A 15459-nucleotide genomic window follows, 5' to 3' on the forward strand; every position below is an offset into this window, starting at 1 on the left:
TATCCACCCACCGGCTCAAATCTATGATTCTCGCACAGCGGCGTTAACACCGATATCCCTTCCACCCTAAAATGCCTCCTCAACTGATTCCATATCTTCACAGTGGACTACACCACAACCTACTTGGAGCCATTGGCAACGCTGCCGTCATCATAGCCCTCAAATTAGACCCCTTACAAGATTCCTCATCCATCCTAACCCACTCTACCCCTTCTCTTTCCCACCACCGCCGCACCTTGTCCACATTCGATGCTCAATAATAATGACGTATTTCTCCGCGGGGGGCACCCTTGTCAAGGGTGGTAACATAACCGGTACAGGTTTGTAGGGCCGAAGGGCCTGTTCCTGTGCTGTATTGCTATTCGTTCTTTGTACACGAGTATTTCCCTGGGATGAACATGAGTGGCACCTCCGCGCAATGGACCAAGGCTCTATAGCCAGCGCAAACAAAAGGGGGGAAACATGGGACACCCCTTCCTCGTTGGCCTCCGCAACTGAAAATATCCCGAGTTCACCTCTCTCGTACGAACACGCGCCTTTGGTTCCGTATATAACAATTTAACCCATGTCATAAACTTGCGCCCAATCCCAAACCACTCCAACACCGCAAACAAATAACTCCACTCTACTCGATCAAACACCTTCTCCACACCCAGTGCCACCACCACCTCCAGCTCCCCCTCCCTTCTGATATGGAGAGCACCATGTTTAACAAGTGGCGCACATTCACATAGGACAACTGCCTACCCTTTACAAACCCTGTCTTACCTTCCTCAATCAACTGCGCAAAGCACTCTTCCAACCTAAGCGACTACACTTTGGTAAGAATCTTGGCATCCATATTTAGAAGGGATTTTGTCCGATACTGGGTACGTATCCTTTTTTAACAACAACAAAATAGATGCCCCCCCCCCCCCCCCCAAAGACCTCCCCCATATCCGACTCATCCTCCGGAGGTTCGGTCCTATACAACCTTTTATAAAACACCTCAAATGCTCCAGTGCCACCACCGACCCCCTTGCCCTATTCCGGACTCGAAAAATCTTGCGCGAGGCTGCCTGCCTGCCAATGGAGCTGTCCTGCCAATAAGCGACTGGTTTCTACCCGTATTCGTTTACTACCTTTGCCTGCCTCAACTGACGTACTGCTTTCCCTGTGGACAAAAGGTCAAATTGCATCTGCAGTTTCTATTGACCAAAATCTCTGGAGTGGTATCTTCCGCATACTTCCCATCAACTTCCAAGACTTCATCTACCAGCCGCTGCCGCTCCTCTCTTGCTTCCCACCTGCGCCTGATAGGAGATGATCACGCCCCTTACCACTGCCTTCAGCGCCTCCCAAACCACCAACGGTGAGACCTCCCCATTCTGATTGAACCCCACATAATCATCAATCACCTTTCCCATCTTTGCACAAAAACTCAGATCCATAAGCAGCCCCACATGCAACCTCCACGCTGGCCTCTGTGCAGGCACCTTCTCCAGGACCACATCCACCAAATGCAGAGCATGATCCAAAATGACAATCGCCGAGTGTTCCGTTTTCCTCACCCTCAACCTCACCATAATAAAGAAGTCAATCCTTGAGTACACATTATGCACTGGTGAAAAAAAGGAATACTTTCTACCCACTAGCTGTAAGAACCGCCACAGGTCTGCTCCCCCCCCCTTCATCTCCTTGATAAACGCTGCCAACACCTTTGCCCCCCTGAAGGGGTCAACGAACGTTGCTTAGACCGATCCATCTTTGGATGCAACACTGTATTTAAATCCCACCTAAAATTAGCTGCTCGGTGTCCAGACTTGGCTGCCTATGGCTGCCAACATCCTCTTCATAAACCCTACATCATCCTAATTTGTAGCATGCATGCTAAACAATGCCACCAACCTCCCGTCTAACCCACCTGTTATTCCAGCAGGAGCCACCCAATGTGCAGCCTCCACCTACATGTCGCCACTGGAAGTCCGGAAAGTAAACTTTTATCAATATGGAGAGGAACTTCAGAGTGCTTCAATGCAGAGGGATCTAGGTGTCCTCGTGCATGATTTCCAGAAAACTAGCATGCAGGTACAGCAGTAATAAGGAAGGCAAATAGAATTATAGCTAAAGGAATAGAGTATAAAATCAGGGAAGTGTTGTTGCAACTGTACAAGGCATGGTGAGATCGCACCTGGAGTGCTGTGTACAGTTTTGATCTCCTTATTTGAGGAGGGATATGGTTGCATTGGAGGCAGTTCAGAGGAGGTTCACTAGATTGATTCCAGATATAGAGAGATTGAGCAGTTTAGGCCCATACTCTTTCGAGTTTCGAAGAATGAGAGGAGATCTAATTGCTGTATATAAGATGATAAAAGGTATTGACAAAATAGGCGTAGAGCGGATGCTTCCTCTTGTGGGGCAATCTAGAACAAGAGGTCATAGTTTTAGGACGAGGGGTAGCAGAGTTAAAACAGATGAGGAGAAATTACTTCTCTCAAAGGGTTATAAATCTGGAATTCACTATCCCAGAGTGCGGTGGATGCTGGGGCAATGAGTAAATTTAAGGAGGAGGGAGACAGATTTTTAATTAGTAATGGGTTGAAGGGTTTTGGAGAAGGGGCAGGAAAGAGGAGTTGAGGCCGAGAGGAGATCAGCCATGATCATACTGAATGGCGCAGGGGACTCGAGGGGCTGAATTGCCTACTTCTGCTCCTAGTTCTTGGGTGCGATTCAACGGACTCGAGTTAAAGTCCACTGAACAGCGCATTTAGCGGGGTGTAACTCGGTCCCTGCAGCGTGGAGAAAGACCCCGCTATTCAATGGCACTTTGCCCTTTTGTTTGGTCCCAGGAATATGTTCTCCACCAAGATTTCCCCAAGGTTGGGGAAAATCCCCCCCCCCCCCTCCAACCTGGCAAGGCTCCCCCAGGCCTGACCCCTAGCAGTGCCAACCTGGCATTCTGGCAGTGCTCAAGTGGCATTGGCAGGCTGGCAGTGCCAAGGTGCCCAGTGCCAGAGAGAGAGCCAGGGTGCCACCCTGCCCTGTCCCCGACCACCCGGGGCTGTCCACTGGCCTGGGACCCAACCCTCCCACCCAGGTGCTGTTATGCCTGGTCCATGTTAATGTGGAAACCAGTACTAAATGGCACCCTGACAAAGTCTCCCAGGCGCAGCTGTTGAGTCGTGGGCAGCAGGTAAAGCCATCAAATGTATATTTAACTGAACCATACTACTAATTTAAATATATGGGCAGCACAGTGGTTAATACTGTTGCTTCACAGTGCCAGGGTCCCAGGTTCGAATCTCCGATTGGGTCACTGTCTGTGTGGAGTCTGCACGTTCTCGCTGTGTCTGTGTCTTACTTCATGAGGTGGAAATTGTCGGGTTCTGGGGGAGGAAAGCTCTTTCTAAGAGCTGTTAGAGGAATGATAAACCAAATGGCCGCCTTCTGTGCTGTAAGATTCTTTGATTATATAAATTACTTCCAGCCTGGTTCTATCTTCTCCAGGTCCCACTCGCTGGCCCCCTAGACAGGAGAATGAGAGCACTGTCCTGATTTGAATATTCCTCTTTGTTGACTTTTAACTTTTGTCCTCATAGTGGGAAAGACCTCAAACCATGCTATCGTCCTTGCTCAGCTCTACACCCAGGGTCAGTGCAAAGGGTTGCATGCTTTCATTGTGCCAATCCGCAAGATGGGCACCCACGAACCTCTACCTGGTAAGGAGCCTGACATGTGTTGCAATTCGTGATTCGGAACTCCCCCATCCCCAATTCTAGTTCCTTTTTGTAAGGCCTCTCATTCCTGCTGGAGGCCAGCTGCCATGTATCGAGGAATATGAACAAAGGGTGGGTGAATGGGATTGAAGTGCAGATCAGCCATGACCTAATTGAGTGGCAGAACACGCAATTGGCCTCCTTCTGCACTCTAAATTCTGTGATTCTATGAACAGCTCAAGTGGCTGAATGGTCTTCTCTTGCTCCTATGATTAAAGCAGGCGTTTTCTCACCACTGAACCAAATGGAATTTCTAGCAAGGTTCTGTCAATATTTATCATGAGTAGGAACCCTGGCTGGCTCCTTTTATTTGACTTGTTGCTCCACTTACTGCAGTCACCCAACAAAGCTGAGGGATACTCAAGTGAAATGCAGTGCACCACTTATCGGACCGTGCTGTGTGACTTGCTGTTGCATTAATTGATGCATGTTTAGAAGGAAGACATGACTTGGGGACCCAAGGTTCCCAAAGCTACTTGGCCTTTCCTCATGTTGTGTTTGCGTGTTATGTAGATTATTTAATAAAGGTTGATTGCTGTGATTAGTTAACAGCTCCATTAGTGCTGTGTCATGCGACTACCAGGATTGTAGTAGGTGATCCAGATTGACCTATTTTCATTCTGCTATTTCATCTGCCCTGAGTGCCTACTAAGCCAGCCTTGGGACACAAGTACTGCTGTTTGAAGCATTGAATACCCAGTGGGACCATGTCCACTAAGGTCCTACATGCTCATGAGTTATCAGTCGTTACTGAGACCTTTTTGTCTTTGGATTATTTTGCCCAGAACCTGCATGATCTAGGGTGCGTGATCAGGACCAGCCTGGAATTCTAGGCCAGGTAATTGGAAGTCCGGTGGTTCATTATAGAAACATTGAAAATATAAAATCGTAGAATACCTACAGTGCAGAAGGAGGCTGTTTGGCCCATCAAGTCTGCACCGACCGCCCGAAAGACCACCCTACCTAAGCCCAATCCCTGTCTTATCCAGAACCCCACCTAACTGTTGGACACTAAGGGGCAATTTAGCATGGCCAATTCACCTAACCTGAACAATTTTGGAGTGTGGAAGGAAACCAGAGCATCGGGAGGAAACCCACGCAGACATGGAGAGAATGAGCAAACTCCACACAGCCACCCAAGGCTGGAATTGAACCCGGGTCCCTGGCGCTGTGAGGCAGCAGTGCTAACCACTGTGCCACCGTGGCACCCAGCAGGAGGAGGCCATTTGACCCTTCGAGCCTGCTCTGCCATTCATTATGATCATGGCTGATTATTCAACTCAATCGCCTGATCCCGCCTTCCCTCCCCGCCCCCATATCCTTTGATCCCTTTTGCCCCTCTATCTATTTCAAACTGCTTCTTGAAAACATAAAATCTAATGCTACTGAACCTGTGGCTTGGACTAATAATCTGGAGACATAAATTCAAATCCCATCACCGCGGTTGGAGAATTAATTAAATGTATCTGGAATAAAAAGCTAGTACCATGAAACCACTGGATTGTCATTAAAGATCCATCTGGTTCACTTCAGGAAAGTAAATATTCTCATGATATGATTCTAGATCCACATCAATGGCCGGAATTCTCCGGTTGTTGCGATTCACATTTCCTGCTGGCAGCGCACCTCCGCCAGCAGGTTTCCCGGTGACGTGGTGTGGTTACTTTGGGAAATCCTGTTGACAAGCAGCAGGAAGATAGAATCCCGCCGCCAGCGAACGGCACTTGACCGAGAATAATGCGGCTGGGCGACTGGAGAATCTCGCTCAATGTGATTGACTCTTAACTGCTTTCTCAAATGCCTAGTAAGCCAAACGAGGCAGTTAACTTTCTCAGGGACAATTAGGGCTGGACAATATGCTGACCTTTATTCAGAGTCAACGTCGTGTGAATAAATTGACTGGATTGTTGGCGGTGCTGTTTCACTGATCTCTGTGTTCTCCAGGTGTAGTGGTGGGTGATATTGGACCAAAGTTTGGGTACGATGAGGTGGATAACGGTTACCTGAAGCTGGAGAATGTCCGTGTTCCACGTGAGAACATGCTGATGAGATACGCAAAGGTAAAGTACAATGTCTGGTGTGGAATGCTTATACAGAAATAGTGGTTAGAATATGCCTTACTCACAGTCTCTGTTCATGATATTTTCCTCTGTTAGGCCAACCCCTAAATACTGATCAAAAGCAGAACTCTATGCAGCAAAGAAGATAAGTACTAGGAGCAGGAGTAGGCTCTACTTTCCTGCCCATTTTCCGTAACCCTTTAACCCATTACTAATTCAAAATCTATCTCCTCAAATTTACTCTCTGTCCCTGCATCCACCGCACTCTGAGGTGACCCTTTGAAAGAAGTCATTTCTCCTCATCTCTGTTTTAAATCTGCCAACCCTTATCCTAAAACTGAATTAATTATTAAAACTTCGAATTTTTCAAGCAACTTGTGTTAATGACAGTACTTCTACTGATAATCCAGCTTCCTCTCGGTCATTCAGTAACCTCTCCTCACTTGCACATGTTACTGACAATTTCTACTGATGTTAATCCATCTTCCTAACAAGCTGGGCTTAGTAGCTTCTCTCAGTCCTACCCTGTATTACTGACTGCATCACCATTTAATCTGTCTTCTTCAAAAAAATAGCTCAACGTTTGTTTATGCCTTTGTTGCATCAAAATACTCTAAAATGTATCACGCTTAGAATCATGGAATCCAAATTAGGCCCATTGAGTCTGCGCCGACCCTTCGAAAGAGCACTCCACCCACATCCACTCACCCATTCACCTAGCCCTAACCCTATAACCTAACTCTCACATCCCGGGACACGAAGGGGCAAATTTATCATAGCCAATCCATTTAACCCGCACATTTTTGGGCTGTGGGAGGAAACCGGAGCACCCGGAGGAAACCCACGCAGCCACTAGGAGAACGTACAAAATCCACACAAGGCCGGAATTGAACCCGGGTCCATGGCGCTGTTCGGCACCAGTGCTAACCACTGTGCCACCGTGCCGCCCTTGTAGGTGAGGAATAAGAATGGGCACAAGGAGATGGTATTGCACGATATTTGCGATAGTGCATTCAGACATACAGTCATTAACATGACAGTGGGGAGAGTGAGGGAGAGGATGCTGGATTAATGTCAGTAGAAATACAGTAAGAACGGAACAGTGAGTGGGATGTGTATAATGCTGAACCACGGCCACTTGGCACCAAATTAGCGATGTTGCTCTGAATCTGGGAAATGGGTTATGCCACACTGCTGCTAAAGTGCAGGAACCACTCTTTGCAACCAGGTAGGGCAGAATACAGTGAGGTTTACCCTACTTAAGATAGTGGTCTAACTTATCTAAGAGTACTCGTTTCAGAGAGTAGGAGCTTGAGATGAGAAAATAGTCTATTTTCCGTTGTACTGTTCACAGAAGAAACAACAGACTCTCATTGATTCACATATTGAGCAACACGGGTGCAATAAATGGATTTTCTTGGCTTTGTTAAAGGTGATGCCAGATGGTACATACATGAAACCTCCCAGTGATAAGCTGACCTATGGCACGATGGTCTTCATACGTTCAATGATTGTGGGAGATTCGGCACGTGCATTGTCTCAAGCATGTACCATCGCCATCCGCTACAGTGCAGTCCGACACCAGTCAGAGCTGAAACCTGGGTAAGTTCTGCATTTTGTATTTAGAAATGTGAGAGACCAACAGAACATACGAATTAGGAACAGGAGTAGGCCACTCGTCCCCTCCAGCCTGTTCCGCCATTCAATAAGATTGTGCTGATCTGATTGCAACCTCAACCCCATATTCCTGTCTAACCCTAAATCTTTTACCCCCTTGTTTATCAAGCACCTACCCAGCTCTGCCTTAAAATATTCAAAGACTCTGCTTCCACTGCCTTTTGGGGAAGAGTTCCAAAGACACTCAGCCCCCTGAGCGAAAAAATGTCTCCTCATCTCTGTCTGAATGAACGACCCTTCATTTTTAAAACGGTGACCTCTTGTTCTCGATTTTCCCACAAGAGGAGGCATCCTCTCCACATCCACCCTGTCAATACCCCTCAGGATCTTATGTTTCCATCAAGTTGCCTCTTACTTGCCTCCAGTGCCTCCAGTGGATACAAGCCTTACCTCTTCAACCTTTCCTCATAAGGCAACCCACCCATTCCAGCTATTAGTCTAATAAACCTCTGAACTGCTTCTAACACATTTACATCATTACTTAAGGAGAGATCAAAACTGTAACAATACTCCAGATGTGGTGTCACCAATGTCCTGTACAACTGAAGCATAACCTCCTTTTCGTGGGCAGCATGTGGCACAGTGGTTAGCACTGCTGCCTAAGGCGCTGAGGACCCTGGTTTGAATCTCGTCCCTGGATCACTGTGTGGAGTTTGCACATTCTCTTTGTGTCTGCGTGGGTTTCACCCTCACAACCCAAAGATGTGCATGGATTGGCCATTCTAAATTGCCCCTTAATTGGAAAAAAAAATAATTGGGTATTCTAAATTTATTTTAAAACACCTTACTTTTCTAATCAGTTCCCCTCGTAATAAATAACAACATTTATTAGCTGTCCTAATTATTTGTTGTGCCTGTACACTTGCCTTTTGTGATACTTGCACTAGGACACATAGATCCTGCTGAATCTTGGACGTCTGCAATCTCTCACCACTTAGATAATTTGCTTTCCTTTAGTCTTCCTGCCAAAAGTTTAACTTTCACATTTGCCCACGTTATACGCCATTTCCCAGATATTATTTTTAAATTTAGAGTGTCCAATTCATTTTTTCCAATTGGGGGGCAATTTAGCGTGGCCAATCCACCTATCTGCACATCTTTGGGTTGTGGGGGCGAAACCCACGTAAACACGGGAGAATGTGCAAACTCCACATGGACAGTGACCCAGAGCCGGGATTGAACCTGGGACTTCGGCGCTGTGAGGCAACAGTGCTAACCACTGCGCCACCATGCTGCCGTTTGCAATCTCTATATTGAAGACCGATGCAAAATACCTGTTCATTACTTCTGCCATCTCTTTACATTCCATTCCCCAGACTCTCTATAGGACCAACGTTCACCTTATTAACTCTTCTTTTATTTAAGTACAGTATCTGTAGAAACTCTTACCATTGGTCTTTATATTACTGGCCATCTTTCTCTTGTACACTCTCTTCCTCCTCAGTCATCTTTTTGTCATTCTTTGTGGTTCTTTATATTCTTTACAATCTTCTGACCTGCCACCCATAATAATCTTTGATGTGTCACCATATCAACTTGCGCAATTATATGGTTTTTAGTTACGTTTGATACTGTCTTTAACTTTTAAGTTAACCACGGATGGTGGACCCTCTCCTTTGGAATTTTTCTTTCTCATTGCAATGTGTCTGTACTGAAATATCCCTTTGAATATCTGCTGCTCAACCTCTAGCACGGGCAGCACTGTAGCACAGTGGTTAGCACTGTTGCTTCACAGCGCCAGGGTCCCAGGTTCGATTCTCGGCTTGGGTCACTGTCTGTGGGAGTCTGCATGTTCCCCCTGCATCTGCGTGAGTTCCCTCCGGGTGCTCCGGTTTCCTCCCACAAGTCCCAAAGACGTGCTGTTAGGTGAATTGGACATTCTGAATTCTCTCTCAGTGTACCCAAACAGGCGCTGGAATGTGGCAACGAGGGGCTTTTCACAGTAACTTCATTGCAGTGTTAATGTAATCCTACTTGTGACAATAATAAAGATTATTATTGACCCTTCCCTTAACCTCATTTTCCAGTTGACTTTAGCTAGCTTCACTTTCATGCCCTCATAATTGACGTTACTTAAGTTTAATATACTGCTCTTGAACATGCTCTTCTCTCCCTCAAACTGAATGTAAAATTCAATCATATTCTGATCTCCATCACCTTGGGTGCCTTTACTATGAGGTTTATCAATTAATCCAAAATGTTGCACTAACTAGATCTAGTATAGCCTGCTCTCAAGTTGGCTCCGTAACATGCTGTTCTAAGAAACTATCCTGAAAACATTCTGGGAACCCCTCATCTACACTACCTTTGCGTATCTAATTTTTCCAGTTGATATGTAGATTAAAATCGTCCGTAATTATTTCCGTACATTTCTGACAAGCTCCCATTGTCTCTTCTTTCATACTCTGTCCTACCGTGTAGTTACAATTAGAGGGCATGTACACCACTCCCAGAAGTGACTCGTTGCCTTTATCATTTCTAATCTTAGTCCAAACTGCTTCTACATCCTGGTTTCCTGAACTTAGGTCATCCCTCTCTAATGTGCTTATACCATCATTAATAAACAGAGCCACCCTTCCTCCTTTTCTGAACTTCCTGCCCTTCCTAAATGCCACTTAACCATCAATATTGAGGTCCCAATCTGTGTTATCCTGTGGCCATGTCTCTGTAATGGCTATCAGATCGTACTTCTTAATTTCTCTTTGCACAATCAGTTCATCAGTTTTGTTTTGAATGCCATGTGGGTTTAATTACAAAGCCTTTAGTTTTGTCCTTTTATTATTTTTGCAGCGTCTAGCCTTATCTGCTGATTTAGTCTTAGATTTGTACTCTGTCCCTTCCTGTCACAGTCTGTTTATCATTTCTTATTTAAGTAACTCCCTCTCTTGCTTTGTCTCTACAATATCTTCCCCCTTTGATTCCTTACCCGCACTATTCTGTTTCAAACCATCTCTACTTCCCTAGTTTTGCAGCTCACTTAAACATCAGCCCCAACAAGGCTCAGGTGTTGACTGTCCCATATATAGATCCTACTCAAGCCAATACTGGTGCCAGTGCTCCACTGACCAAAATCTACCTCTCCCACACCCATCTTTGAGCCACACCTTCATTTCTCTGATCTTATTTGTCCCATGCCAATTTGCATATGGATCACGTAATCATTTTTTATTATCTTTCAGGTTCTGCTTAATTTAGTGCCTAGGTCCTCATACTGACTATGCAGAACCTCCTTCCTCATCCTGCCTATATCTTGGTACCTACATGGGCCACAGTTACTGGATCCTTCCCCTCCCACTGCACGTTCCTTCCCAGGTCTGAGCAATTGTCTCAAACCCTGGCACCAGGCAGGCAACATAGCTACTTGCACTCTTGCTCTTTGCTACAGAGAACTCCACTAACTGTACTGTCCCCTGCTGCCACTACATTTGTTTGTGCTCCCCCCATTGAAATGAATCGTAGAGTTATAGATGTTTACAGCATGGAAACAGGCCCTTTGGCCCAGCTTGTCCATGCTGCCCCGTTTCTATCACTAGGCTAGTCCCACTTGCCCGCATTTGGCCCATATCCCTCTATACCCACCCTGCCCATGTAACTGTCTAACTTTTTTAAAGGAAAAAAATTGTACCCGCCTCTACCACTGCCTCTGGCAACTCATTCCAGATGCTCACCTGTGTGAAGTAAGTTCCCCTCTGGTCTCTTTTGTATCACTCCCCTCTGGTCTCTTTTGTATCACTCCCCTCTCACCTTAAACCTATGCCCTCTAGTACCAGACTCGCATACCTTTGGGAAAAGATGTTGACTATCTATCTTATCTGTGCCCCTCATTGGGCAGCACGGTGGTGCAGTGGTTAGAACTGCTGCCTCATGGCGCCGAGGTCCCAGGTTCGATCCTGGCTCTGGGTCACTGTCCGTGTGGAGTTTGCACATTCTCCCCGTGTTTGCGTGGGTTTCGCCCCCACGACCCAAAAGATGTGCAGATAGGTGGATTGGCCACACTAAATTGCCCCTTAATTGGAAAAAATGAATTGGATACTCTAAATGTATTTTTTTAAAAAAATCTATGCCCCTCATTATTTTATAGACCTCTATAAGTTCACCCCTAAGCCTCCTACGCTCCAGGGAAAAAGGTCCCAGCCTATCCAGCCTCTCCTTATAGCTCAGACCATCAAGTCCTGGTAGCATCCTCGTAAATCTCTTCTGCACTCTTTCTAGCTTAACAATATCCTTCCTATAACAGGGTGACCAGAACTGAACACAGTATTCCATGTGTGGTCTTACTAATGTCTTGTACAATTTTAACAAGATATCCCAACTCCTGTATTCAATATTCTAACCAATAAAACCTAAAATGATGCCATGGTCCGTCGGTTCATCCACCCTGCAGCCCCCGTTCTCATCCAAACAAGTTGAAAGAACCCTTGTCCTCTGGATCCCCTTATAGAATTTCATAGAATTTACAGTGCAGAAAGAGGGCATTCGGCCCATCGAGTCTGCTCCAACTCTTGGAAAGAGCACACTACCCAAGACCACACCTCCACCCTATCCCCATAACCCAGTAACCCCATCCAACATTAAGGGCAATTTTGGACACGAAGGACAATTTAGCATGGCCAATCCACCTAACCTGCACATCTTTGGACTGTGGGAGGAAACCGGAGCACCCGGAGGAATCCCACGCACACACGGGGAGAACGTGCAGACTCCACACAGACAGTGACCCAAGCCGGGAATCGAACTTGGGACCCTGGAGCTGTGAAGCAATTGTGCTAACCACTCTGCCCTTGTTACAGCCTCCTGTCCTTGATCACCATCCAAATCAGAAGATCCTCATCCTAAGGAGTATGACTGTCATAGAACCTAGAACAGGACAGCACAGTACAGGCCCTTCGGCCCACGATGTTGTGCCGACCACTTTTCCTCAACTAAGATCAACCTAACCTACACCCCTTCAATTTACTGCTGTCCATGTGCCCGTCCAAGAGTCGCTTAAATGTCCCTAATGACTCTGACTCCACCACCTCTGCTGGCAGTGCATTCCACGCACCCACCACTCTGTGTAAAGAACCTACCTCTGACATCTCCCCTATACTTTCCTCCAATCACCTTAAAATGATGACCCCCTCATAAGAACATAAGAACTAGGAACAGGAGTAGGCCATCTGGCCCCTCGAGCCTGCTCCGCCATTTAATGAGATCATGGCTGATCTTTGTGGACTCAGCTCCACTCTCCGGCCCGTACACCATATCCCCGAATCCCTTTATTCTTTAGAAAGGCATCTATCTTTGTCTTAAAAACGTTTAAAGAAGGAGCCTCAACTGCTTCACTGGGCAAGGAATTCCAGAGATTCACAGCCCTTTGGGTGAAGAAGTTCCTCCTACACTCCGTCCTAAATCTACCCCCCCTTATTTTGAGGCTATGCCCCCTAGTTCTGCTTTCCCTGACCAGTGGAAACAACCTGCCCGCATCTATCCTATCTATTCCCTTCATAATTTTATATGTCTCAATAAGATCCCCCCGCATCCTTCTAAACTCCAATGAGTACAGTCCCAGTCTACTCAACCTCTCGTCATAATCTAATCCCCTCAACTCTGGGATCAACCTAGTGAATCTCCTCTGCACTCCCGCCAGAGCCAATATGTCCTTTCTCAGGTAAGGAGACCAAAACTGAACACAATACTCCAGATGCGGCCTCACCAACACCCTATACAATTGCAGCATAACCTCACTAGTCTTGAACTCCATCCCTCTAGCAATGAAAGACAAAAGTCGATTAGCCTTCTTAATCACCTGTTGCACCTGCACACCAACTTTTTGAGACTCGTGCACCAGCACACCCAGGTCCCTCTGCACAGCAGCATGTTTTAACATCTTACCGTTTAAATAATAATCCATTCTGCTGTTATTCCTCCCAAAATGGATAGCCTCACACTTGGCAACATTGAATTCCATCTGCCAGACCCTAGCCCATTCACCTAACCTATCCAAATCCTTCTGCAGACTTCCGGTATTCTCTGCACTTTTTGCTTTACCACTCATCTTAGTGTCGTCTGCAAACTTTGACACATTGCACTTGGTCCCCCAACTCCAAATCGTCTCTGTAAATTGTGAGCAACTGCGGGCCCAACTCTGATCCTTGAGGGACCCCACTAGTTACAGGTTGCCAACCAGAGAAACACCCATTTATCCCCACTCTCTGCTTTCTGTTAGTTAACCAATCCTCTACCCATGCTACCACTTTACCCTCAATGCCATGCATCTTTAGTTTATGCAGCAACCTTTTGTGTGGCACCTTGTCAAAAGCTTTCTGGAAATCCAGATATACCACATCCATTGGCTCCCCGTTATCTACTGCACTGGTAACGTCCTCAAAAAATTCTACCAAATTAGTCAGACACGACCTACCCTTTGTGAACCCATGCTGCGTCTGCCCAATGGGACTATTTCCCTCCAGGTGCTCCGCTATTTCCTCCTTAATGATAGATTCCAGCATTTTCCCTACAACCGAAGTTAAGCTTACCGACCTATAATCACCCGCTTTCTGCCGACCTCCTTTTTTAAACAGTGGTGTCACGTTTGCTACTTTCCAATCCTCTGGGACAACCCCAGAGTCTAGTGAATTTTGATAAATTATCACTAGTACGTTTACAATTTCCCTAGCCATCTCTTTTAACACTCTGGCATGCATCCCATCAGGGCCAGGAGACTTGTCTACCTTTAGTCCCATTAGCTTGCCCAATACTGCCTCCTTAGTGATTACAATCATCTCAAGGTCCTCACCTATCATATCTTTATTTCCATCAATCACTGGCATGTTATTTGTGTCCTCCGCTGTGAAGACTGACCCAAAAAACCTGTTCAGCTCCTCAGCCATTTCCCCGTCTCCTATTATTAAATCTCCCTTCTCATCTTCCAAAGGACCAATATTTACCTTAGCCACTCTTTTTTGTCTTATATATTTGTTGAAGCTTTTACTACCTGCTTTTATGTTCTGAGCCAGTTTACTTTCATAGTCTACCTTACTCTTCTTTATGGCTTTTTTAGTAGCTTTCTGTTGTCCCCTAAAGACTTCCCAGTCCTCTAGTCTCCCACTAATTTTTGCCACTTTGTATGTTTTTTCCTTCAATTTGATACTCTCCCTCACCTCCTTCGATATCCACGGTCGATTTTTCCCCTTTCTACCGTCTTTGTTTTTTGTCGGTATGAACCTTTTCTGAACACTGTGAAAAATCGCTCGGAAGGTTCTCCACTGTTCCTCAACTGCTTCACCATGAAGTCTTTGCTCCCAGTCTACCTTAGCTAGTTCTTCTCTCATCCCATTGTAATCGCCTTTGTTTAAGCACAAAACACTAGTGTTTGATTTTACCTTGTCATCCTCCAACTGTATTTTAAATTCCACCATATTGTGGTCGCTCCTTCCAAGAGGATCCCGAACTATGAGATCATTAATCAATCCTGCCTCGTTACACAGGACCAGATCTAGGACCGCTTGTTCCCTTGTAGGTTCCATTACATACTGTTCCAGGAAATTAACCCGGGCACATTCTATAAACTCCTCCTCAAGGCTGCCTTTACCAACCTGGTTAAACCAATCGATATGCAGATTAAAATCTCCCATGATAACCGCTGTACCATTTCTACATGCATCCGTTATTTCTTTGCTTATTGCCTGCCCTACCATCCTGTTACTATTTGGTGGCCTATAGACTACTCCTATCAGTGACCTTTTCGCCTTACTATTCCCGATTTTGTTGCTCTTTTTAACCGTAGTCTATTTGCTCTGATTACGTCACCTTTGCTCATGAGTCGCCAGGTATCTTTATGATACCGCCACGTGGTTCAAGTTCAGGTTATGATTAATAATACAGCACACCGCTTAGTAAGGATTAAAACAACGGTCATTTATTATATACAACAAGCAATATTAATACCCTAATACTACTATTTATATAATAAACCTATCACTACT

The 15459-nt window shown here is 45.8% G+C and overlaps 1 protein-coding gene across 3 annotated transcripts in view; it reads left to right on the forward strand.

Moving 5' to 3' along the window:
- Positions 1 to 15459, forward strand: part of acox1 (acyl-CoA oxidase 1, palmitoyl) — a 153263-nt gene that overhangs the window by 87342 nt on the left and 50462 nt on the right. For all 3 annotated transcript variants that reach the window (XM_072482999.1, XM_072482998.1, XM_072483000.1), the window contains 3 exons: positions 3579 to 3698; positions 5700 to 5815; positions 7248 to 7417. In XM_072482999.1, coding sequence (XP_072339100.1) covers positions 3579 to 3698; positions 5700 to 5815; positions 7248 to 7417 — 406 coding nt within the window. The remainder of the gene's footprint in view (positions 1 to 3578; positions 3699 to 5699; positions 5816 to 7247; positions 7418 to 15459) is intronic.

This window comes from Scyliorhinus torazame, chromosome 18 (assembly GCF_047496885.1).
Source record: "Scyliorhinus torazame isolate Kashiwa2021f chromosome 18, sScyTor2.1, whole genome shotgun sequence".
Lineage (NCBI taxonomy): Eukaryota > Metazoa > Chordata > Chondrichthyes > Carcharhiniformes > Scyliorhinidae > Scyliorhinus > Scyliorhinus torazame.